The following is a 24,896-nucleotide window of genomic DNA, read 5'->3' on the forward strand; positions in this document are numbered from 1 at the left end:
TAAGTTAGGGACTTCTCCTTCATGTGAAGACAGTCTCTGGTGGATTGAGCAGAGAAGACAAAGAGTGGGTCCAACAGTTAAGAAGGTGCTTATTGCACATACTGTAGAGGGAAATGAGGGGCAGATGGATGTTGTAAATCTTGGAAGGCAGCCCATCTAGGAGAAGGAAAAGTGATCCTAAACATCTGCTGCCTTTTGGCTACACAAATTCATGGGAAAGGCATTGGGAGTAAACAGCAAGGGAAAATCTGCACTCTAGATGAATTTGGAGAGGAGTCCCTAAGATGGATGGAAGACTTCTTGAATGCCTCCTTCTGGCAATTCCTGCAGCCAAGTGGATGACAAATGTATTGCTGTGCTTTCCTTTGGACCAAATCAGCAAGACTGAGAGTGGGTTCTTGTTGTCTCTGCAGCCTAGGACCTCCACACACTGCCCAGGATTGCGCCCCAGACAGGTCACTTTGGTCCTGCTAGCAAAGAAAACAGCAACAATACAGGCAGCAGTTACAAGTTACCAGTCTCTGCAGTGCCAGCAAATGCTTTGATTCTCCAGCAGCTTGACTTCACTCTCGGAGGCACACATCATTGCCCCTCAAGACAGACAGTTGCCAACAACAACAACTACATCTTAGTAAGATTCATATTTCAAGTACTGGTGTTTCCAAACTACTTACAGTTCAGAATGTTTTCTGAATTATGACCAGAGAGGTACTTTTAAAGAGATTTTAAAATAGCTTAATGAGTAGCATACCAAGTCTAAATTTTGGCTATGAAGATGCAAATCTAAGGCTAAGATAAAAAAAGATGGGAGAACCCCTTACAGAAGTTCTTCAAACAATGCTGGTGGGGGTTCTTCAGTGAAGGTTAATTGTTTGGAGACAATGAAGCTGTGAGAAGCTATGCAACCAAGGATGAGGTCCCCTGACTGGTGATACTTGTGAAGTGGAGGGTGTGGATCATGGACATGACACTTCACAATGTGAGTCTTGCATGAGAAGTGAGGAAGCAATGCCAGCAGCGACATCACAAATATCACCATCCTGAGTGTTAGGACAAACCTTCACTAGACTTACTTTATTGTGTTCCCACTGACTTCTCTATATATTGCCTGCAAGTTTCAAAGGCTGATTTGAATACTTTTCAGTCTGCAATAGACGTTAAACAGGAAGAATAAATATTGTTAGTCCTGAGCCATATTTTTTTAACATGACACATATATAACATCCTTTGCAGTCTCCAGCACTAATAATTGCAGGTAGTTTTACATGTGTCAGAGTTAATTACAGTCTACTTTATAATAACAAAGGAAAATAATTACAAAGTCAAAGTGGGGGTTTCCCTCTGTGGAACTGTAGAAGATTTCAGAAAATCTTGTTTGTCACACCTGGACAGAGGTTTTACTTTTTTCCCTTTTCCGCCTTGGATCTGATATGCTGATTATTATTATTTTCATAAATGCCATTTTAGATTAACATCTGGCTAACTACAATAACAAGTCCCTTCCTTTTGTAATATACACAATATCTTTTTCTGATTTGTTTTCTACATGGGTACCATTTCTTGTTTCTTTTGTTTATGTCTCACTCTGTGCATTAGTAATTTTGCACTTTTTATTTTTCAATAAAATTACAAAGGATAATAATTACAAAGTCAAGGTTGTATAATTGTAGATAATATCAGAAAATCTTGTTTGCCACATCTGGACAGAAGTTTTACTTTGCTCCCTTCTTTGCCTAACAACTCGGATCTGATGTGCAGCTCACAGCTTAGTTTTCCATTAGTGGTCCCTCCCCCCATTCCTGAATGGTCTAATGGAGTTGTTAAGTTTTTTTTTTTGTTAAAAAGGGGGTATCATTTTACTTTATAAAATGTATATTTTTGGGAAATATTACACTCATGCACATAAACCCAATGACCACATCAGAAGGAGGGCACTATTTGCATGGTCGCATGCAGCACCCCCAATCCTAAGCGATTCCCTGGTAAGCAGTCCTGGACTGCCTCCCCAAGTTGCAAACCTGAGGCTTCCACCTAACTCACTTCAGTGAACCAATCGCTACTGGAGAGGCGTAGCCAGAGGAGTAGACCAGGTAAGGGTCAGGACCTCCCTCTTGGCACAATAGAGGGTGTAACCTACGTGGGAGTCCTCAGTCGGCTCCAGAGATTCTGGAGAGAGGACATTGCTGGACTTTCTCACATGCACATAAAAAGAAATGCTACTTTTGTGCATATTTTTAAAAATGCAGAAACAGGACAGAACAGACACATGGACTTGGAATTAAAATTTAGAAATCGTAACATTTGGTCCTTACATTGACTTGCATTGGGAAAGCAAAAGTTATTTTGTTTCGAATTCAGAATTCATTAGAAGCAGTCGCCCTAGAAATTTGTTCTCTCTGTAGTTTATAAACAGGCTTTCTTCTTTACAGTATGCAGTGAACACATCCAAGAGATTTTTGAGGCGCAATTGAGAAATAGAGAGGAACACTAAATCATCTACATACATCAAAACTGAAATCTTTTTGTTCCTATTTACTGAAGATGGGGAGTTTTCCATTGGCTAAAAAAACCTATTACTATAAAATTAAAAAGGATGGGAGCCAGAATGCAAACTTACTTTAATCCTCACAATGTTTTAAAAACATTCATCATACCTCCATTAAAACCTACTCTGATCCTCATTTCTGTGTTATTGGATAGTTCTTGAAAGTGTCTGACTTGGAGGGACCACTAGGGGTGCATCAGAAGATGGCTGACAATAACATCTCTCCGACCCACACGAGGTAAATTGGAGGCTGTGATGGGAGTAAATAGCCTCCCTACCCCCCCCCCCCAGGATTGTGGTGGGGGACTGCCCTTGCCTGCTGTGCCCTATACCACCCCCGAATTTGTGGGGATGGGGGCACTAGGCACAATGCCCTCCTGTGGGATTTCGGCGCTTCTGGACGCCGTCTCTGATCTGCGCCACTAGCTGCAAGAACTTCAAAAGAAACAATTTGGATGAAGCGAATGCACATATTTCAAGGAAGAAGGGGGAGTAAAGACTGCTAACAGAAGAGATCTCTGAAAAAACAAGACGAGTCGGAGGAACAAGTATAAATCATGAGAAGATATGCCAAGACTCGGTATGGCAAAGGGACTGATGGGGGAGGGGAAAAAACCTTTCCTTTCTTTCCTTTATGTGATTAAACAAGACCCCCCCCCCATAAGTCAGAAATGTCGTTTTAAGGACTTAAGCTGTGGATTTAAGGCTGTGTGGAGATAAACTTTCGAACCAAAGCATGTTTTAAGAAGAGTGTGGAATGTATAAGGGCTTTGGAATGACGCAGTTAAAAATTCCATCGCCATATTGGGAAGTTCTGTCGGAGGACTTAAGTCTGAGAGGAGAAATAGAGAAATAGAGCTGTTTTTATATTGTGGGTGAAACTCCTCAGTGGGACTTAAGAACGACAGTTCTGTAATTAATGATGGAAAGAGCGCTGTTATCTATGAAGGCGATGATATATGGAAACCATCTCGATTTGAGGATTGGAAGAACGGAAAAATTCACACAGGATTATTATTGGTGTTTATTGGCTTAAGGAGACTATCAGAAGAGATCAGAAAGAAAAAAGAGAAAATATATGAACAAGATGTGATGTGGAAACAGCAAGATAAGATTGGATAGAATTATGAACTCTGTTTGGACTGATTTGGACATTAACGCAGTGACAAGATGATCAGAATCCCCCTTCGGATCTTGAAATATGGGTTCCCTCAACAAAATTCAAAATTCGGCTTTGTAATTCGGAATTTATGTGATTTGATTTTATTTGATTTGATTGGCCAGTTAATAAAAATTATTTTTAAAAAAGGTGTCTGACTTAAAAATGCTTTCTGTACATAGGTAAGTCTGTATGACTTACCATCTGTACATACATTTTTTTAAAAAGTTGATTCTGAATTTACATGTATTTCAAACTAGTAAGTGCTTGGAAAATTTTGAGCAAAATATATATTGATCAGCTCCAGAAAGGGAAACAAATCAGAAAGGTGTGTGTGTGCGTGCATAAATGCATCCAGACCACAGACTGTAAAAAAAAGTATGCTACTCAGTCTTATCTTCTCACTAGCTGTCCCCTGTTGTTCAGCTCAGGCCTCAACAAAATGATATAACATTTGGGTGCAAAGATGCACACAAGCAACCCAGCACTGGAAGCTAAAATAGAAAAGACCTCCACAGCCACCATGTATTTGCCCTTGGAGCTCAGATAAGCTGGAATGAAGGATAGCCACACACTGCAGAAAACCAACATGCTGAAAGTGATGAACTTGGCTTCATTGAAACTGTCCGGTAACTTCCGAGCAAAGAAAGCCACAACGAAACTAACAACAGCCAAGAAGCCAAGATAGCCCAAGACACAAGAAAATAAAATGACAGATCCCTCATTACATTCTAGTATGATTTCTGTAGTCACTGAGTACATGTCCACATCTGGGAATGGGGCAGAGGTTGCCAGCCACACACTGCAAATGCCTGCTTGCATGAGGGAACAGGATGCAACAATGGAGTTGGCCAGCCTTTCCCCCACCCATTTTCTCATCCTGCTTCCTGGCTTTGTGGCCATAAATGCCAGAACCACGATGATAGTTTTTGCCAGCACAGAAGAAACAGCCACTGAGAAGATGATGCTGAATGCAGTTTGCCGGAGAAGACATGTCACCGGTTCAGGATGGCCAATGAAAAGCAATGCAGAAATGAAGCAAAGCAGAAGGGAAATCAGGAGAATGTATGTGAGGTTCCGGTTGTTGGCTTTGACGATGGGAGTGTTGTGGTTCTTCAGAATTATTCCCAGCACCAGAGCTGTTATTAATGCTAAGGAAAGTGTGACAAGGCTTAAGCTGATCCCCAGAGGTTCTTTATAAGATAAGAATGTTCTTGCTTTGGGTATGCAAAAATCATGCTTGATGTTTGGATAGGTTGTGTCTATGCAGTCAAAACAGTCATGCATATCTGAAAAGCAAAGGTAACATATTGTTATTATTTATTTAATTTATATACTGCCCTTCATCAAAAGATTACACGCTGGGGTACAACATAAAAACACATAATACACAACATAATAACAACAGAAATGCCAGCCTCAGATTGCTTAATCAGAGAAAAGCCTGATTGAAGAGGAATGTTTTCACCTGGCACCTAAAGATATGTTATGAAGGCACTATGAGATAATCAGCCTCCTGTAACCAATATGCTTAAGTCTAAGTAACACATGGAGGGGTTAATATCATAGATTAAGCTGTCCTACCAGGCTTAGCTAGGTCATTTCCTCTTACCTTGGGGGAAAATGATAATCAAGTCTTTCCCCCTTCCCACCAAGTCTAACCAAGAAGCTCAATGTGTGAAGATGTTTGAGTTGGTTGTTGCTGCTTAACTGCATGCTCTCACCAGACATTCTTGCATTAATATACCAATAACTTAGGAGCTTTCACCATTTTGTAACTAAGCTATGTTTTACTTCCTATGTAACTTTTCTGAAGCATATGAATCTGACCTTTGGAGAGTTTGTATGGAAGCATAAAAAAAAACGTATGAAAGCTTCATTCTTTTTATAATGCTAGGGGAAGAGGCTAATTCTGGAATTCACTTAGAAGGGCATATTTTAAAGTTTCCGGCCACACCCATGATCAATGGTGATTATTCTTCATAGCCTTTTGGGGGCTGTGAGGAAGTTCAGGAAGGGGAAAGAGAGGATTCATGAGGAATAAATCCTTGCAATGCCCCACCAGTGGGGTCTGGGGGGGTGGTTCACTTTATCCCACAGTGTGACATAACCCTGTTTCTGCCAACTTGAAAGGCAGAGTGGGGGCAAACTGGGAGTGTGTCCCTGCCATGGATGAGCCTCCATTACTGGCATGATTTGTGGTGGGTTCCTCCTTAGTCTGGATAATTGGTTTTAATCAAGAGGCGCTCCTGGGCTGACATGTGCTAATAGGCTGCAATCAATCAACTGCCGAAAGGACTGGGCTTGGCTTTCTGAAGGCATTTGAATGTTTTTCTGAAGCTTGAAAATTCTCACAACAGCCAGGAAAGGAAGAGTAAGGACAAGGTGCTCCGTGTTTTCATATGGTTTTCAAATGGTCTTTTCTGAGGTCTGGTCAGACCTCACCTGGAGTACTGTGTCCAGTTCTGGGCACCACAGTTCAAGAAGGACACTGACAAACTGGAACGTGTCCAGAGGAGGGCAACCAAAATGGTCAAAGGCCTGGAAACAATGCCTTATGAGGAACGGCTAAGGGAGCTGGGCATGTTTAGCCTGGAGAAGAGGAGGTTAAGGGGTGATATGATAGCCATGTTCAAATATATAAAAGGATGTCACATAGAGGAGGGAGAATGGTTGTTTTCTGCTGCTCCAGAGAAGCGGACACAGAGCAATGGATCCAAACTACAAGAAAGAAGATTCCACCTAAACATTAGGAAGAACTTCCTGACAGTAAGAGCTGTTCGACAGTGGAATTTGCTGCCAAGGAGTGTGGTGGAGTCTCCTTCTTTGGAGGTCTTTAAGCAGAGGCTTGACAACCATATGTCAGGAGTGCTCTGATGGTGTTTCCGGCTTGGCAGGGGGTTGGACTCGATGGCCCTTGTGGTCTCTTCCAACTCTATGATTCTATGATTCTATGATTTTCTTTTCTTGTCCTCCCCTGCACAATGAAAGAGATGTGTGTAGCTGTTGCTTTTGTTACTCTGTCTGGAATGTCGAAAAAGAGGGGGGAGGCTTTTGATTTATGCTCAATAATAAATTTAAAATGGTTTTGCTATGCTCCCGCCCCTTGATTAAGGCTGAATGTGTTTTATTTATGACTGTCTGGGCTGGGGGGTTGTTGGAGGAATGCAGTGGACAGAGGAGTATGAGCTGCAGCCAAACAGATGTGGAAAAGAGACTGGATTTGAGAAACGATTTAGCTTTTAACCGTGTGCCAAGAAAGAACTCTACAGGGAAATTTTAACGGTGGAAACTGGAAGTGCACCCTGTGAGTTATTTATGGCTGCAGCTCATCTGCTAGTCTGAAAACACTGAAGGAATGTAATGTGACCTTGTACCATCCATATAAACAGTGCAGAGAATTGAACAATGGAAGATAGTAATGAACTCTCCCAGCACACCAGGTCTGGAACTAAAATGTACATGAAGGACTTCTTTTATATTTATATGATGTAACAGGGCGCTGTCTGTAAGGAGGAAATGTCGGTCAGCTGGAAGAATGGTTTAACAGCAAGTGAAGGATGACAACTGGACACTAAATATGAAATGATTGATATATGTTTAGAACAGGAGAAGGAAGCCTGATTTTAAGAAATTGTATTAAATAAAAGTAAGAAATTGTATTAAGTTAAAGCTCTGTCTCCTTTGGTTAATTTGGACTATGGACTGAAGAAAATGATATTAGAGATTAAGGGAGTTAAAAACCACCGATGAAACATTCAGAATGCTGGTCAAATAAAAATGATAACCATAGAGATCAGAGTAATCTGAAATAACTTCTATCAATTTTTAAAAATAACATTTCAAACACTGAAGAAAAACATACCAGACTGATTTTAGAGGTCTGTCCCTCAGAACAATATTTTTCGAAACTGATAGTGGAAACCTTTGTGATATATTACCCTTTAGAGCTGAAATCTTCCTTTCTGGACATGAAATGCAATCATAGCAGCAAAATGGCTCCCCCTCCTTCACTTTCTTGCTATAACCAGGATAACAACTCTCAGTGCATATGGATAAAGGTTGTACCTAAGCCAGAAATGAAAAAGGTCAAGAAAAAATCCTTAAGATTTTGGGTACTTTTAGTTGTTTCTTAGAGAATCATTAAGCCATTATGTTCTGAGAAATTATAAATAGCTGGAGCATATTTATCTATTTCATAAAATGTATTCACTGCTTAATTGTAAAATACCTCAAAGCTGTTTACAAAAAGTTATTGCACATGTGGGTACAACATAATTGTTCTTTTGAAAGGAAGGGAACAACTGGGATAAATTACCACGCCAGGAACCTTCCAATTCAGCTAGAGATCCACTGGATCCTAACTCTGCTGACTGGGGTGCATCATGCTATAGAGCTGCTCCTGAAATCTGTGATTAGACATTTATAAGACTGAGCTGTGATATGGATAAGCTGGATTTGATTTGGTGTTACCTTCAAAAACTTTAAACATAAATGTGTTTATGCTTGTTTGCATATACTTAATATTTTATTTATAATTGTATATACTAATTTTTTATTTCTACTTCATTAAATCATGTATTTCTTTTAAACATATTGCATGTCAGAATAGTGACATAGAGCTCACAAAAGAATCCAAAAGGGATTTAAGGTAGTTTACAGCTAAAATTTTATTTTATTCCATTTAGACATGTAGGAATAGTGACTTAAAACTCACTGAAGTATTAAACAGTTTGCAAGGCGCTGACAGTCAGTTCTTACCTGGTTAAACAAGCTGTGCCATTTTATGACCTTCTCATTGATGGTTAACACTCTGTCTGGAGGAGCCTGAGGATCAAGCCTACCAACTTTCACTTTATGAAAGGATTGGTTGGAGAAAACAATCAAGTTTATAACATCAAATCCAGCTATTATTTTCACACTTTGATCGAAAGAAATCTGGTCCCCAGCACTGTTATTAAATGAAACACTTCTGAGAAAGTGATGGAGCTAGACGTAAAAAAGATAAATAAATAACAGCATTTATATAATACAGTGGTACCTCAGGTTACATATGCATCAGGTTACAGACTCTGCTAACCCAGAAATAGTACCTCGGGCTAAGTACTTTGCTTCAGGATGAGAACAGAAATCGTACTCCGATGGTGCGGTGGCAGCGGGAGGTCCCATTAGCTAAAGTGATGCTTCAGGTTAAGAACAGTTTCAGGTTAAGAACGGACCTCCGGAACGAATTGAGTACTTAACCCGAGGTACCACTGTAGTGTGCAAAATGTTGAACTTAAAATGGACACTTTAGAAGAATTTATAAAACTCCTGACCTGCATTTTCTCAACTTCATTCTGAAGACAATAGCATAAAAAAATGTTAATCTCTTGGGGATGAACAAAAATTGGTAGGGAAAAAAATTGTCATCTATAATACTACACAAATCAGAAAATGAATACCCATAACCCATAATACACTGTATTTACAGTAGGATTATACGAGGGAGAGAGAGAAAAGGAAAGGAAAGGAAAGGAAAGCTGACCGAAGCATGCACTATTCTTTCATTTCTATGCAGTGGGCAGAGAAAGAAAGCTGAAAGAAGCATAGGTACAGTTTTAAGACAAATTAGTATCTTTTGTTACCTTCAAAATACAGTATGCTACCACATGAGAATGTCCATTACCTGCCAAAATGGTTGATTCTGAAGTTCAGGTCCTCCTCTGACTAACACTGTTCCATATGTCCTTCTGGATGAGAACATGGCTTCTAAAGCATGGGCCACTACATAGACTGCATTATAGATGCTGTAGCTGTGCCCAGTCATACTCATTTCAAAAAAAGGGAGAGGGAGGCTCTCCAGCTTCTCTTCTCCTGTGCAAATATCTTCATCCACATGGTTGCCAATTGTATTTAAGAAGACACAGCTGAATACGGTCTCCCAGAATTTCTTTATAAAATAATCTTCTATTGTGTTTAAAGGATTTCTCTTCTCAAGGAAATTGTGAAATGTCTGTAAATAACTGAACTGATATCTGAAGGCTATAGCACCATGGAATAGTTCTGCATTCCAATGCCTTTGATAATGAAATGCACTGATCTCCACCTGGGCTGTAGCTATCCAAACTTTCCCCATTAATTTTTTTTTAACAGATAAAACTGGAAGCCATCTGAAAAATGACATGGAATAAGATTCTCCAAAGATCGCTACCACATTTGCTTTGCTGCCCATCATACTATCATTTATTTTGACCCCATCTTCTATGATGTCCATAAATTCAGTGACAAAAGAAAGGGTGGGGATTCTCTCTATGAAGGCAAAACAAACACCCTTCTGGGAAAAGACGGGAAGCACAGTTTGCACAAATCTTTCTCCATTATCATTATCCATAACAATAGCCCCAATCCACGTCCACCTGAAATGCAGAAGCAGAGAGAGAATGCCCTCATACTGAAGGGCTTCCTGGGGGACCATCTGGTAGAAGGAAAGTCCTGGGGTTTTATCATTCATCACTGGTGCAGGACTGAATGTTAGCTGAAGATGAAAGAGGAGATGTACGTGAAAGTTATGATAGTAATACTTATTATGTTCCTGGAGTGTTGGGAATGATTACCTGGGAGAGCGATTTTTCTTTGGCAACTTCTAAATTATGTAACACCCATAGATGCATTTAGTATCTTTGTTGCTTAGCTTCTGGCTTATTTTAAAGATGCACAGCCTTACCCTGTCCGTTAATAGGTAAAATTTGACAGTTTCATGAGGTGCATCTCTTCTGCTTTGTTTCACAGATATTCTGCTGGGATGGGTTCTTAAGGGGGATTCTTTTACTTGGATTTTAATAAATGCTTTACTTATTTTAGGGACATGAGTGGCACTGTGGGTTAAACCACAGAGCCAAGGACTTCCCGATCAGAAGGTTGGCGGTTTGAATCCCAGTGACGGGGTGAGCTCCCGTTTCTCGGTCCCTGCTCCTGCCAATCTAGCAGTTTGAAAGCACGTCAAAGTGCAAGTAGATAAATAGGTACCACTCCGGCGGGAAGGTAAACGGCATTTCCGTGCACTGCTCTGGTTCGCCAGAAGCTTAGTCATGCTAACCAGCTCCCTTGGCCAATAAAGTGAGATGAGCGCCACAACCCCAGAGTCAGCCACGACTGGACCTAATGGTCAGGGGTCCCTTTACCTTTACCTTTTTACTTATTTTAAATTACATTACTACATTATTCTCTTATTCCCTGACCACAACATCTACTAATCTATTCAGTAACAACTTTTCTATTCTTTAGTGGTCTATTTTCCCTTGCCTTCTATAACTGAAGTCCCAGTAATGTTAACTCAATCTCAGGTGCGACTTTTATATCTACAATGTTCTTTCACCAGCCAGTTTCCTGACCCCTGTGCACTATCACCATGACTGACCCAACAAGTCAGTCAAATGACCAATGAAAAGCCTAACACTATGTACCTGTTGGAGAGCCATTGAATGCATTGTCTTTCAGCACTCCTTTAATCAAACAAGATCTTAGTAATCTTTGAGTTCATGGACAGATAACATGGGGCTCAAACTTGGGAGGAAGATGTGAATTTTTTTGTCTATCTTGGAGATAAGCCAAGTCCAAAACTCTTTCAAGATATACAGATTCTCGAAGGCCTTTTATGCCCAAAATGATATTCAGATACACATGTTCCCCAAGGTGGGTAAGGGAGCATGTTTTTAGAAGGTTTAAAAATGTTTTGACTATGTTTCTATTTTATTTGAACTTGTATGGCTTCACTGTTTGATGTTTGCCCCCTTCGTCTTCCATGGGAGAAGTGTTGAGATACAAATCTAATAAAATAGATGATAGATAGATAGATGTAGATAGATAGATGATAGATAGATAAATGCTTACCGTCAAAGAGGCTTAATTTCTTCTTCTTGGAAATATTATGTGCACATTCTCATTGAATGTGAAAAAAGCATTTGTCCTCACAAGCTGTTCATTTTACCACTATTATTTATAATATTCATATACACATATCCCTTACCTGTGGAATTTTGTAGATATCCAATACAGTGGCCATATAGAGAGAAATATCTGAATCCAGTCCTCCAATGACTGCTGCCAAATGATTATGGGTGTCACATATATAGTTAGGGACAAATATCTCCAATGTGGATGTAAGAAGCATAGTAGCATGATAAGTCCTCTGCGCACTGAAATAGCTGTCATAGATGCAGACACCCAAGGTGACATTTGATAATAACTGAGGATTTTCATTTATCTCCAGTATGGCAAATGCCAAGGCCAGGATGTGCTGGTAATTTTTAGGCACCATACTAGGACAAGATTAAAAACTACAATGAGTCAGATATTCTTCCCTTAATAAATTATTGCCATTTTGTTCTGCATCAGATTCATCACTATTATTTATATGCTTTTTCAGGTGGGAAAAATTAAACAATCAGCAATATGAGTATTTACAGTATCTTCAAAATGTTAGTATTGATAAGGTATGTTACTATGATTCAAAGCACACTCACATTTATATTTACTCTTTCTATTGATGTTGTAACCCTGCAGTATAGGCATTCATAATGATAGCATGATAGCCACCTCAAAGTCATATAAATATTCCTTCAAAAAATACATTCTTGGAAGGGAAAAAATAGAAGAAGAAATCAGTCTATTTTAATATGCATATGGGAAACACTGAGATAGTTATGGTAACTCTCATGATTGGAAAGAGTCAGGAAATGTAAGTAAAATGAAACATAGAAACACTGCTGTTTTTGAAGCCAAATAACAGAAATATCAGAAGGAATGGAAAACACAACAAAAGTGCAAGTGGACACAGTATGTATATGATGAAAGAAAGGAACCATGGGATAGAGAAGGATGAGATGCAGGCATATGTAAAAGAAAGAAGAGCTAAAATTCTTCCTGCTCTCTCTCTCACTCTCTGTCTCTCTTTTTCCACCTTAACTTCAAAAGAAATGTAAGAAATAATAGAATCTCCCAGCATCAAATTTTAACAATAGTAGTAACAGTAGTAGTCATATTTGAAGAGGCATATTTGGACCAATACTGTTACAATGGTGGGTGGACTATGTTACCAGTACATCTTCTTCCAGGTGGGCAAAATGAATAGAGCTGATTCAATCTTGGAAATGCTAACTCCTTTCCTTCAATGTGGAGGCTCTGAACTCTCTTTGGGGTAGACAATTTTTTGCTTTGCCATGTGGAATTTGCTTCTTTCTGCAGCTTTCCGTTAAATGCATTAGCTTTTTCTACAGTCCAAGAAAACATTTTTTTATGCAACTGCAGCTTCTAAGACTAAGACCAAGTAACAAAACAAAACAAAACAAAACAAAACAAGTTAAAAAGGATTAGCTCCTTACAAAAGATCTTCAAATGAAGGTGCTGGGGGTTCTGTTGTGAAGGCTACTGAATTAACAATGATGAAACTATGAGAAACAATCCCACCAATTATGATGTTGCCTGACTGATGATATTTTTGAAGTGGAGGGTGTGGAGTATGGATCCGGCATTTAACATAGTGATCCTCAGATGCAATATGAGAAAGCAGTATTAGCAGGAAGACAACTAATACTATCATATTGATCACCACCTTTCAGTCTGCATCCAGATTCTCCTATATTTCCACCTGCATCATTATCATGATATTCTCTGTGGTTACGATGACTTGACTTGGATGCTCAGTCAGGCTGATGGTATCCTTGAATTAGTCCAAGATATAAAGTATAAGTAAAGTGATAAGACTGGTGTGTGCATGCTTGTTCCTAGTCCCTCATCATACCTGTGATTGCTAGAGGGCATTTTTGTACCATCCTCAGTTTGTGTTATTAGCTCTCTAAGGGGAAACTGTAATGGTGCAGTGGATTTTAGAAATTAATTATAGCTTTTATACATAAAGGGGAGTGTGATATGAACTGAAATGTGGGAATTCCCTGTAGAATTGCAAAAAAAAAAAAAAACACACACAAAAAAACCATGTTTATCACATCTGAATAGAAGTTTTCTTTTCCACTTATCAGACTAGGAATATGCATTTGAGCTTTTAAATACCTGACTGGAGAAGATCTTTACATCACATTTTAAGGCAAATTTGCAAATTTGCACTTTCCAAAACAATACACAAAATTAAAACACAGCCAGGGGTGTGTGATATGAATTCAAATATGGGAATTGCCTGTGGAACTGCAAATAACAACAACAACATTTTTATCACATCTGAATAGAAGTTTTATTTTCCACTTATCTGACTAGGAATGTACACTTGAGCTTTTAAATGCCTGAGTAGAGAATATTTTTTAGTATAAGGATTCACACCCTCTAGAGTATTGATAGGTTGCTATCAGTCAGGACCTCACATAAATCTGTCCAGCTGTATGAATATTTTCACCCCATTTTCAGGACTCCTCACCCCAAGCCTAACATAGTTGAGTTGGGCAATATAAACCATGAGAGAAGTTCTGAATATACTACCCTCAAACTCAAAACCATTATCTTATAGAACTCCATCACTTTGCTATACAATCATAGAACCAAAAGGATAGAAGTGAGAAATTCAGCTGAATTGCCTTTCAAAACCAGGGAAACCAAACATCAATGTATAAATACTTTCATTCAATCAACCAATCAACCTTTATTGGCATACAGAGAAGACAGGACTATACAGGTCGACAGGTAAAACTTGGCATTTTTATTAAGAAAACATGACGAAAATGATAGGGAAACAGAAGGCTATGATTACACAACCAATAAGATCAATAAAGTCAATCTTACTAAACTACTTGTTATCTACTTGAGTAGCGTTCCTTGCAAAAGTGAATTTCAGAAAGGTACATTTTTGGTCTAATGATTAGATACTTCCAGGAAGAATAAAGCTGAAGATAAAGCTTCACAAATGTATAGGCATTCAAGACCAGGAGAAAAAGGTAATCACCCTAAGAAAGACTTAGACTGGCCCTATCAAGAAATGTAGTCCATATGTAATGCCAATGGGCTCTTTGCCTGAGAGGAAATTTCCACATCCCTAACAGCCCTGACATTTCATGACTAAAGGCGGTACCTGTTCAGAACAGTTGACCCATTGTGTAGAACACCTTAATTTGAGATGTGTATTCAAAGACATATCCAGTAGACACCTACCCATTCAGAGATTAATACAGGAGGTGATGTTCTAGGTGGCACTCTTGCACAATGTCAATATGTTGGCCTTCTTCAAAGGATTTCTATGTGCATTCTGCTAAATCTACAATCAAAATTGGGAACTTATATCAGGCAGGATTCCCTATTCTGTGGAGGATATTAAACATGTTGAAGTAGAATGTGTAAAAATTACCTTTGAACCTTCACACCTTCAATTTTCTCTTTTACACTGCATAGTTTACAAAGGAAAAAAGAATCATGAGCAAAAAACCCACACAAAACCTAAATATAGGCATATTAAAATCTGATAGGCCAGGTTCATTCTCAGAATAGATTTGTTTGCAGAGCACTTCTAACCATGTCTACTGACGTGTAAGTATCCCAATGAATGGAATGAGACTTACTCCCAGATGACAGATTCGCATTTCAGCAGTGACTTCAGAGTTTGGGTGTTTGGGTGTAAATAATAATGTTATGGCACCATTCTGCTCTTAACCAGCTGAGAGCTAAAATCTTAGAAGTGTGTACTGTAGAATGAAAAGCAACCCTCAACTTTTATGAAATGAAGAGTCAGTTTATAATTAGCATAATTGTACTTTACTAACTAGAAAGGAAGACAGAATCATTTATTTCTTCAGTTAGTTCTTTGTATTAGCTGTTCTCTTTTGTTCAATTCAGGCTTCAACAAAATACCGTATTTTTCGCTCTATAGGACGCACTTTTCCCCCTTCAAAAATGAAGGGGAAATGTGTGTGCGTCCTATGGAGCGAAGAAGCCATAGCCCCGCGACCCTCTCCCAGTTGGAGAGGTAACGCGCGGCTGTGGCAGGAGCCTCTATAGCCGTGCGTCACCTCTCCAACCGGGAGAGTGCGCGCGCGGGGCTAAAGAAGCCCTCCGCGACCCTCTCCCAGCTGGAGAGGTGACGCGCGGCTATGGCAGGAGCCTCTATAGCCGCGCGTCACCTCTCCAACCGGGAGAGCGCGCGCGGGGCTAAAGAAGCCCTCCGCGACCCTCTCCCAGCTGGAGAGGTGACGGGCGGCTATGGCAGGAGCCTCTATAGCCGCACGTCACCTCTCCAAATGGGAGAGTGCGCGTGGGGCTAAAGAAGCCCCCCCGCGACCCTCTCCCAGCTGGAGAGGTGACGCGCGGCTATGGTAGGAGCCTCTATAGCCGCGCGTCACCTCTCCAACCGGGAGAGCGCGCGCGGGGCTAAAGAAGCCCTCCGCAACCCTCTCCCAGCTGGAGAGGTGACGCGCGGCTATGGCAGGAGCCTCTATAGCCGCGCGTCACCTCTCCAACCGGGAGAGCGCGCGCGGGGCTAAAGAAGCCCTCCGCGACCCTCTCCCAACTGGAGAGGTGACGCGCGGCTATGGCAGGAGCCTCTATAGCCGCGCGTCACCTCTCCAACCGGGAGAGCGCACGCGGGGCTAAAGAAGCCCTCCGCGACCCTCTCCCAACTGGAGAGGTGACGCGCGGCTATGGCAGGAGCCTCTATAGCCGCGCGTCACCTCTCCAACCGGGAGAGCGCGCGCGGGGCTAAAGAAGCCCCCCCGCGACCCTCTCCCAGCTGGAGAGGTGACGCGCGGCTATGGCAGGAGCCTCTATAGCCGCGCGTCACCTCTCCAAACGGGAGAGTGCGCGTGGGGCTAAAGAAGCCCCCCGCGACCCTCTCCCAGCTGGAGAGGTGACGCACGGCTATGGCAGGAGCCTCTATAGCCGCGCGTCACCTCTCCAACTGGGAGAGCGCGCGCGGGGCTAAAGAAGCCCTCCGCGACCCTCTCCCAGCTGGAGAGGTGACGCGCGGCTATGGCAGGAGCCTCTATAGCCACGCGTCACCTCTCCAACCGGGAGAGCGCGCGGGGGGCTAAAGAAGCCCTCCGCGACCCTCTCCCAGCTGGAGAGGTGACGGGCGGATATGGCAGGAGCCTCTATAGCCGCACGTCACCTCTCCAAACGGGAGAGTGCGCAGGGGGCTAAAGAAGCCCCCCGCGACCCTCTCCCAGCTGGAGAGGTGACGCGCGGCTATGGTAGGAGCCTCTATAGCCGCGCGTCACCTCTCCAACCGGGAGAGCGCGCGCGGGGCTAAAGAAGCCCTCCGTGACCCTCTCCCAGCTGGAGAGGTGACGCGCGGCTATGGCAGGAGCCTCTATAGCCGCGCGTCACCTCTCCAACCGGGAGAGCGCGCGTGGGGCTAAAGAAGCCCTCCGCGACCCTCTCCCAACTGGAGAGGTGACGCGCGGCTATGGCAGCAGCCTCTCCGCTGCGCGCCTTTCCGCTTCTCCCCAACCTGCTCTTTGGGGCTGGTGGTGGGCTTCCCTCCCACCAGCCCCAAGGAGCAGGTTGAAAGGAACCTGAAGCCTGGAGAGGAGAGGGGTCGGTGCGCACCGACCCCTCTCCAGGCTTCCAAGGTAGCCGCCTGAAGGCGACTGAACGCACCTTAAACGGCAACTTGTTTTAGAGGGGGAAAACAAAAGGGGAAAATTCTCCCCCTCTCTGCGCAACGCCTCCTGCCGCTTCGCTGAAGGGGCGCTGGGCAGAGAGGGGGTGAATTTTTTTTTCTTGTTTTCTTGTAATGTAGAATTTAGGAGAAAATATACAGGCCAATAACCCAGCACTGAAGGCTAAGAGAGAAAAGATTTCCACAGCTGCCATATATTTCCCTATATTTGGGACAAAGGATAACCACACACTGCAAAATACTAACAAGCTAAAGGTGATAAACTTGGCTTCATTGAAAGTAGGGTATCTGGTAACTTCCTAGACAGGAAGGTCCAAAATGAAGCTGTCAATGGCCAGGAGGCCAATATAGCCAAGGACGCAGTAAAACAGAGTGTCAGACTCCTCATTACATCCCAGCATAATTTCTTCAGCTACTGAGTGTACGTCAGCCTCTGGCAACGGAGGAGAGATTGCCAGCCACACAATGCAAATGACTCCTTGTATAAGGGAGCGACAAAGTACAGTTGAATTGGCCAGCCTCTTTCCCACCCATTTCCCAATTCTGGATCCTGGCTTGGTGGCCATGAAAGCAAGAACCACTGCTTTTATACTTCCCCCCACTATCACCCTTTGACATGATTGGGCAATAGCCCTGGGTAATTGTGGTGCCACCCCGGCGTGTGTGTGATAGCTCCACCTACGCCAGGGTGGGGGAAACCAGGTTGAGAACCTGCCTGCAACCAGGACCATCTATTAAGATGATCCCATTTCTTGAATGTGTCTGACTTATGTACTTTCTGTACATACGTAAGTCTGTATGCCTTACCTTAGGGACGCGGGTGGCGCTGTGGGTAAAACCTCAGCGCCTAGGACTTGCCGATCGTCAGGTCGGCGGTTCGAATCCCCGTGGCAGGGTGCGCTCCCACTGCTCGGTCCCAGCGCCTGCCAACCTAGCAGTTCGAAAGCACCCCCGGGTGCAAGTAGATAAATAGGGACCGCTTACTAGCGGGAAGGTAAACGGCGTTCCGTGTGCTGCGCTGGCTCGCCAGATGCAGCTTGTCACGCTGGCCACGTTACCCGGAAGTGTCTGCGGACAGCGCTGGCTCCCGGCCTATAGAGTGAGATGAGCACACAACCCTAGAGTCTGTCAAGACTGGCCCGTACGGGCAGGGGTACCTTTACCTTTACCTTTTATGCCTTACCTTCTGTACATACATTTTTTAAAAAGTTGATTATGAGTTTCACTAGTATTTCAAACTAGTAAGTGCTTGGAGAATTTTGAGTAAAATGTATATTGGACAGCTCCAGAAAAGGAAACACATCAGAAAGGTGTGTGCATGCGTGCACAAATGCATCCAGACCACAGACTGTAACAAAAAGCACGTATTCAGTCTTATCTTGTCACTAGCTGTCCCCTGTTGTTCAGCTCAGGCCTCAACAAAATGATATAACATTTGGGTGCAAAGATGCAACCCAGCAACCCAGCACTGGAAGCTAAAATAGAAAAAACCTCCACAGCTACCATGTATTTGCCCTTGGAGCTCACATAAGCTGGAATGAAGGATAGCCACACACTGCAGAAGACCAACATGCTGAAAGTGATGAACTTGGCTTCATTGAAACTGTCCGGTAACTTCCGAGCAAAGAAAGCCACAACAAAACTGACAGTAGCCAAGAAGCCAAGATAGCCCAAGGCACAAGAAAATAAAATCACAGATCCCTCATTACATTCTAATATAATTTCTGTAGTCCCTGAGTGCATGTCCACATCTGGGAATGGGGCAGAGGTTGCCAGCCACACACTGCAAATGCCTGCTTGCATGAGGGAACAGGATGCAACAATGGAGTTGGCCAGGCTTTTCCCCACCCATTTTCTCATCCTGCTTCCTGGCTTTGTGGCCATAAATGCCAGAACCACCATGATAGTTTTTGCCAGCACAGAAGAAACAGCCACTGAGAAGATGATGCTGAAAGCAGTTTGTCGGAGAAGACATGTCACCGGTTCAGGATGACCAATGAAAAGCAAGGCAGAAATGAAGCAAAGCAGAAGGGAAATCAGGAGAATGTATGTGAGGTTCCGATTGTTGGCTTTGACGATGGGTGTGTTGTGGTGCTTCAGAATTATTCCGAGCACCAGAGCTGTTATAAATGCAAAGGAAAGTGCAAATAGGCTTAAGCTGATCCCTAAAGGTTCTTTATATGATAAGAATGTTCTTGCTTTGGGTATGCAAAAATCATGCTTGATGTTTGGATATGTTGTGTCCATGCAGTCGTAACAGTCATGCATATCTGAAAAGCAAAGGTAACTTATTGTTATTATTTATTTAATTTATATACTGCCCTTCATCTAAATCTTACAGGCTGGGGTACAACATAAAAACACATAATATACAACATACAGTGGTGCCTCGCAAGACGAAATTAATTCGTTCCGCAAGTTTTTTCTTCTTGCGAGTTTTTCGTCTTGCGATGCACGGTTTCCCATAGGAATGCATTGAAAATCAATTAATGCGTTCCTAGGGAAACCTCCTTCAGACCAGGTCCGGGGACAGTCTGTTCCCCGACCTCTTCTGAAGGCTGGGGGGGGGGGACAAGGACTTTTCTTCCCACTGCCAGCCTTCAGAAGGCTGTTCTGAAGGCTGGCGGTGGGAAAAAAAGCCCTTCTTCCCACCTCCCGCCCCGCAAGCTCCGGGGACAGGAGGGCTTTGCTGCCGACCGCCAGCATTTTAAAAGCCCCTGCTGTCCCGGGGCGATTTTAAAATGCTGGCGGGCGGGAGCGAAGTCTCTGCTGTCCCGGGGAGATTTTAAAATGCTGGGGGGCGGGAGCGAACGCTTCGCTCCCGCCCGCCAACATTTTAAGATCGCCCGGGGCAGCAGAGACTTCTCGCCCAAAGCAAGGGGAGCTCTCCGAAGGGCTCCCCGTGCTTCGGGCGACAGGCTGCCGCCCCAAGCCTCGCGCACCCGGTGGGACCTCCTGCCGGGTGCGCGAGGCTTGCAGACACTCGCCCGAAGCAGGGGAAGCCCTCCGGAGGGCTCCCCGTGCTTCGGGTGACAGGCTGCCGCCCCAAGCCTCGCGCACCCGGCGGGACCTCCTGCCGGGCGCGCGAGGCTTGCAGACACTCGCCCGAAGCAGGGGAAGCCCTCCGAAGGGCTCCCCGTGCTTCGGGTGACAGGCTGCCGCCCCAAGCCTCGCGCACCCGGCGGGACCTCCTGCCGGGCGCGCGAGGCTTGCAGACACTCGCCCGAAGCAGGGGAAGCCCTCCGGAGGGCTCCCCGTGCTTCGGGTGACAGGCTGCCGCCCCAAGCCTCGCGCACCCGGCGGGACCTCCTGCCGGGCGCGCGAGGCTTGCAGACACTCGCCCGAAGCAGGGGAAGCCCTCCGGAGGGCTCCCCGTGCTTCGGGTGACAGGCTGCCGCCCCAAGCCTCGCGCACCCGGCGGGACCTCCTGCCGGGCGCGCGAGGCTTGCAGACACTCGCCCGAAGCAGGGGAAGCCCTCCGAAGGGCTCCCCGTGCTTCGGGTGACAGGCTGCCACCCGGCGGGACGTCCTGCCGGGTGCGCGAGGCTTGCAGACACTCGCCCGAAGCAGGGGAAGCCCTCCGGAGGGCTCCCCGTGCTTCGGGTGACAGGCTGCCGCCCCAAGCCTCGCGCACCCGGCGGGACCTCCTGCCGGGCGCGCGAGGCTTGCAGGCACTCGCCCAAAGCAAGGGGAGCTCTCCGAAGGGCTCCCCGTGCTTCGGGTGACAGGCTGCCGCCCCAAGCCTCGCGCACCCGGCGGGACCTCCTGCCGGGCGCGCGAGGCTTGCAGACACTCGCCCGAAGCAGGGGAAGCCCTCCGGAGGGCTCCCCGTGCTTCGGGTGACAGGCTGCCACCCGGCGGGACCTCCTGCCGGGTGCGCGAGGCTTGCAGACACTCGCCCGAAGCAGGGGAAGCCCTCCGGAGGGCTCCCCGTGCTTCGGGTGACAGGCTGCCACCCGGCGGGACCTCCTGCCGGGTGCGCGAGGCTTGCAGACACTCGCCCGAAGCAGGGGAAGCCCTCCGAAGGGCTCCCCGTGCTTCGGGTGACAGGCTGCCGCCCCAAGCCTCGCGCACCCGGCGGGACCTCCTGCCGGGCGCGCGAGGCTTGCAGACACTCGCCCAAAGATTTTAAAATGCTGGGGGTCGGGAGCGAAGCGTTCGCTCCCGCCCGCCAGCATTTTAAGATCGCCCGGGGCAGCGGAGAAGTCTCCGCTGTCCCGGGAAGGCAGGCGGGGGGGAGCAAAGACTTTTGCCCCCCGCCAGCCTTCAGAAGAGGTCCAGGACCTCTTCTGAAGGCCGGCTGTGGGCGAAAGTCTTTGCTCCCGACCGCCAGCAATTTAAAACAGGTCCCCGGAGATTTCCCTATGGGCTTTCGTCTTGCGAAGCAAGCCCATAGGGAAATTCGTCTTGCGAAGCGCCTCCAAAACAGAAAACCCTTTCGTCTTGCGGGTTTTCCGTCTTGCGAGGCATTCGTCTTGCGGGGTACCACTGTAATAACAACAGAAATGCCAACCTCAGATTGCTTAATCAGATAAAAGCCTGATTGAAGAGGAATGTTTTCACCTGATGAAGTAAAAATAGTAACCATATAGATCATCATAATCTGAAATATCTTCTTACTGTCAAATTGTTTTATCATGTTTCAAATATTGAAGAAAAACAAATCACGCTGTCTGTCCCTCAGAACTATACTTTTCTAATCCGATATTGGAAACCTGTAAAGTGTGTGTGTGTTTGTGTATTACCCTTTTGAGCTGAAATCTTCATTTCAGGACATGGGATACAATCATAGCAGCAAAATGGCTCCCCCTCCTTCACTTTCTTGCTATAACCAGGATAACAACTCTCACTGCATATGGATAAAGGTTGTGCCTAATCCAGAAATGAAAAAGGTCAAGAAAAATGAACTTGGTATCCTTAAGATTTTGGGGACTTTTAGTTGTTTCTTAGAGAATCATTTAGCCATTACATACTGAGAAATTATAAATAGCTGGAGCATATTTATCTATTTCATAAAATGTATTCATTGCTAGATTGAAAAACACTTTAAAGCTTTTTACAAAAAGTTATTGCACATGTGGGTACAATATAATTGTTATTTCGAAAGGAAGGGAACAATTGGGATAAATCACCATGCCAGGAACCTTCCAGTTCACTTAGAGATCCATTGGATCCTAACTCTGCTCATTGTGGTGCATATAGAACTGCTCCTGAAATCTGTGATTTATAGGATTGAGCTGTAATATAGATCAGCTGGATTTGATTTGATGTTACTTTCAAAAGCTTTAAACATATATATGTTTATGTTTGTTTGCATATACTTAATGTTCTGTTTATATTTGCATACACCAGTTTTTTAATTCTACTTCATTAAATCATTTTTTTTTAAAAAAAAAAAAACATTGCATGTTAGAAGAGTGACCTAGAGCTTACAATAGAATCCAACAGGGACTTACGGTACTTTACAGCAAAATTTTTATTTCACTGCATTTAGCCAGGTCACAATAGTGACTTAAAACTCACTGAAGTATTAAACAGTTTGCAAGGCGCTGACAGTCAGTTCTTACCTGGTTAAACAAGCTGTGCCATCTTATGACCTTCTCATTGATGGTTAATACTCTGTCTGGGGGAGCCTGGGCATCAAGCCTACCAACTTTCACTGTATGAAAGGATTGGTTGGAGGAAACGATCAGGTTCAAAACATCAAATCCAGCTATTATTTTCCCACTTTGATCAAAAGAAATCTGGTCCCCAGCACTGTTATTAAACGAAACACTTCTGAGAAAGTGATGGAGCTAGACAAAAAGAAAATAAATAAATAAATAACAGCATTTCTATGGTAATGTGTAAAATGTTGAACTTAAAACGGACACTTTAGAAGAATTTATAAAACTCCTGGCCTTCATTTTCCCAACTTCATTCTGAAGGTAATAGCATTATAAAAATGTTACTTTATTGGGGATGTACAAAAATTGGGAGAAAAAATGGTCATCCATCATACTACACAAATCAGAAAATGAATATCGATAACCCATAATACACTGTATTTACAGTAGGTTTATATGCAAAAAAAAAGAAAAAAGAAAAAAAAAGGAAAGCTGACTGAAGCATGCACTATTTTTTCATTTCTATGAAGTGGGCAGAGAAAGAAAGCTGAAAATATCAGCATAGGTAGAGTTTTAAGACAAATTAGTATCTTTTGTATCTTTTTGATTTTTGTAATCAGAAAATGAATACCCACAACCCATAATACATTGTATTTACAGTAGGTTTATATGCAAAAACAAAATGGAAGGCTGACTAAAACATAGACTATTCTTTCATTTCTGTGCAGTGGGCAGAGGAAGAAAGCTGAACGTATCAGCATAGGTAGAGTTTATGGACACATTAGTTTCACTGATTACCCTCAAAATATGGTGTGCTACCACATGAGAATGTGTGGAAAATTACCTGCCAAAATGGTTGATTCTGAAGTTCAGGTCTTCCTCTGACTAATACTGTGCCATATGTCCTTCTGGATGAGAACATGGCTTGTAAAGCATGGGCCACTACATAGACTGCATTATAGATGCTGTAGCTGTGCCCAGTCATACTCATTTCAAAAAAAGGGAGAGGGAGGCTCTCCAGCTTCTCTTCTCCTGTGCAAATATCTTCATCCACATGGTTGCCAATTGTATTTAAGAAGACACAGCTGAATACGGTCTCCCAGAATTTCTTTATAAAATAATCTTCTATTGTGTTTAAAGGATTTCTCTTCTCAAGGAAATTGTGAAATGTCTGTAAATAACTGAACTGATATCTGAAGGCTATAGCACCATGGAATAGTTCTGCATCCCAATGCCTTTGATAGTGAAATGCACTGAGCTCCACCTGGGCTGTAGCTATCCAAACTTTCCCCCCTAATTTATTTTCAACAGATAAAAATGGAAGCCATCTAAAAAATGACATGGAATAAGATTCTCCATAGATCACTACTACATTTGCTTTACTGCCCATCATACTATCATTTATTTTGACCCCATCTTCTATGATGTCCATAAATTCAGTGATAAAAGAAAATGTGGGGATTCTCTCTATGAAGGCAAAACAAACACCCTTCTGGGAAAAGACTGGAAGCACAGTTTGCACAAATCTTTCTCCATTATCATTATCCATAACAATAGCCCCAATCCACGTCCACCTGAAATGCAGAAGCAGAGAGAGAATGCCCTCATACTGAAGGGCTTCCTGGGGGACCATCTGGTAGAAGGAAAGTCCTGGGGTTTTATCATTCATCACTGGTGCAGGACTGAATGTTAGCTGAAGATGAAAGATGAGATGTGAGTGAAAATAATATTAATATTAATAATAATAATAATAATAATAATAATAATAATAATAATAATGTTTTCATAGTTCCTCCCAATGGGAATGATTACCTGGGAGAGGGATTTCCCTCTGGTAGCTCCAAAATTATGCAACGACCTCCCCACATAAATGCATCTAGTATCTTTGTTGCTTAGCTTCTGCCATATTCTTGGTAGTGGCGCCCGCCCTCTGGAACGCCCTCCCTTCAGATGTGACAGAAATAAGCAGCTATCTTATCTTTAAAAGACATC

General features: G+C 43.6%; 2 protein-coding genes across 2 annotated transcripts; both read right to left on the reverse strand.

Annotated features, from left to right (window-relative positions):
* Positions 1 to 4,097: 4,097 nt before the first annotated feature.
* Positions 4,098 to 13,284, reverse strand: LOC114582961 (vomeronasal type-2 receptor 26-like). The gene is made up of 6 exons (XM_077918246.1): positions 13,067 to 13,284; positions 11,713 to 12,004; positions 9,373 to 10,221; positions 8,466 to 8,693; positions 7,646 to 7,772; positions 4,098 to 4,993 (listed from the first exon to the last, which is right to left on the reverse strand). Exons 1-6 carry the CDS (start codon positions 13,282 to 13,284, stop codon positions 4,098 to 4,100), a joined length of 2,610 nt encoding a protein of 869 aa, XP_077774372.1.
* Positions 13,285 to 18,672: 5,388 nt separating this feature from the next.
* Positions 18,673 to 19,545, reverse strand: LOC144325345 (vomeronasal type-2 receptor 26-like). Its single transcript, XM_077918247.1, has one exon. The coding sequence runs from the start codon at positions 19,543 to 19,545 to the stop codon at positions 18,673 to 18,675; it is 873 nt and encodes a 290-aa protein (XP_077774373.1).
* Positions 19,546 to 24,896: the final 5,351 nt, after the last annotated feature.

This window comes from Podarcis muralis, chromosome 13 (genome assembly GCF_964188315.1).
Source record: "Podarcis muralis chromosome 13, rPodMur119.hap1.1, whole genome shotgun sequence".
NCBI classification, from domain to species: domain Eukaryota; kingdom Metazoa; phylum Chordata; class Lepidosauria; order Squamata; family Lacertidae; genus Podarcis; species Podarcis muralis.

Bases quoted from the DNA above. Each gene is read 5' to 3' on its own strand.
- LOC114582961 (XM_077918246.1), bottom strand. From the start codon at position 13,284: ATGATAGTATTAGTTGTCTTCCTGCTAATACTGCTTTCTCATATTGCA. The intron at 10,222-11,712 runs GTAAGGGATATG...TTTCATCTTCAG, and splicing joins ATATCTACAAAATTCCACAG to CTAACATTCAGTCCTGCACC. The intron at 4,994-7,645 runs GTAATATATCAC...TTTGCTTTTCAG, and splicing joins GAAGATTTCAGCTCTAAAGG to ATATGCATGACTGTTTTGAC.
- LOC144325345 (XM_077918247.1), bottom strand. From the start codon at position 19,545: ATGGACACAACATATCCAAACATCAAGCATGATTTTTGCATACCCAAA.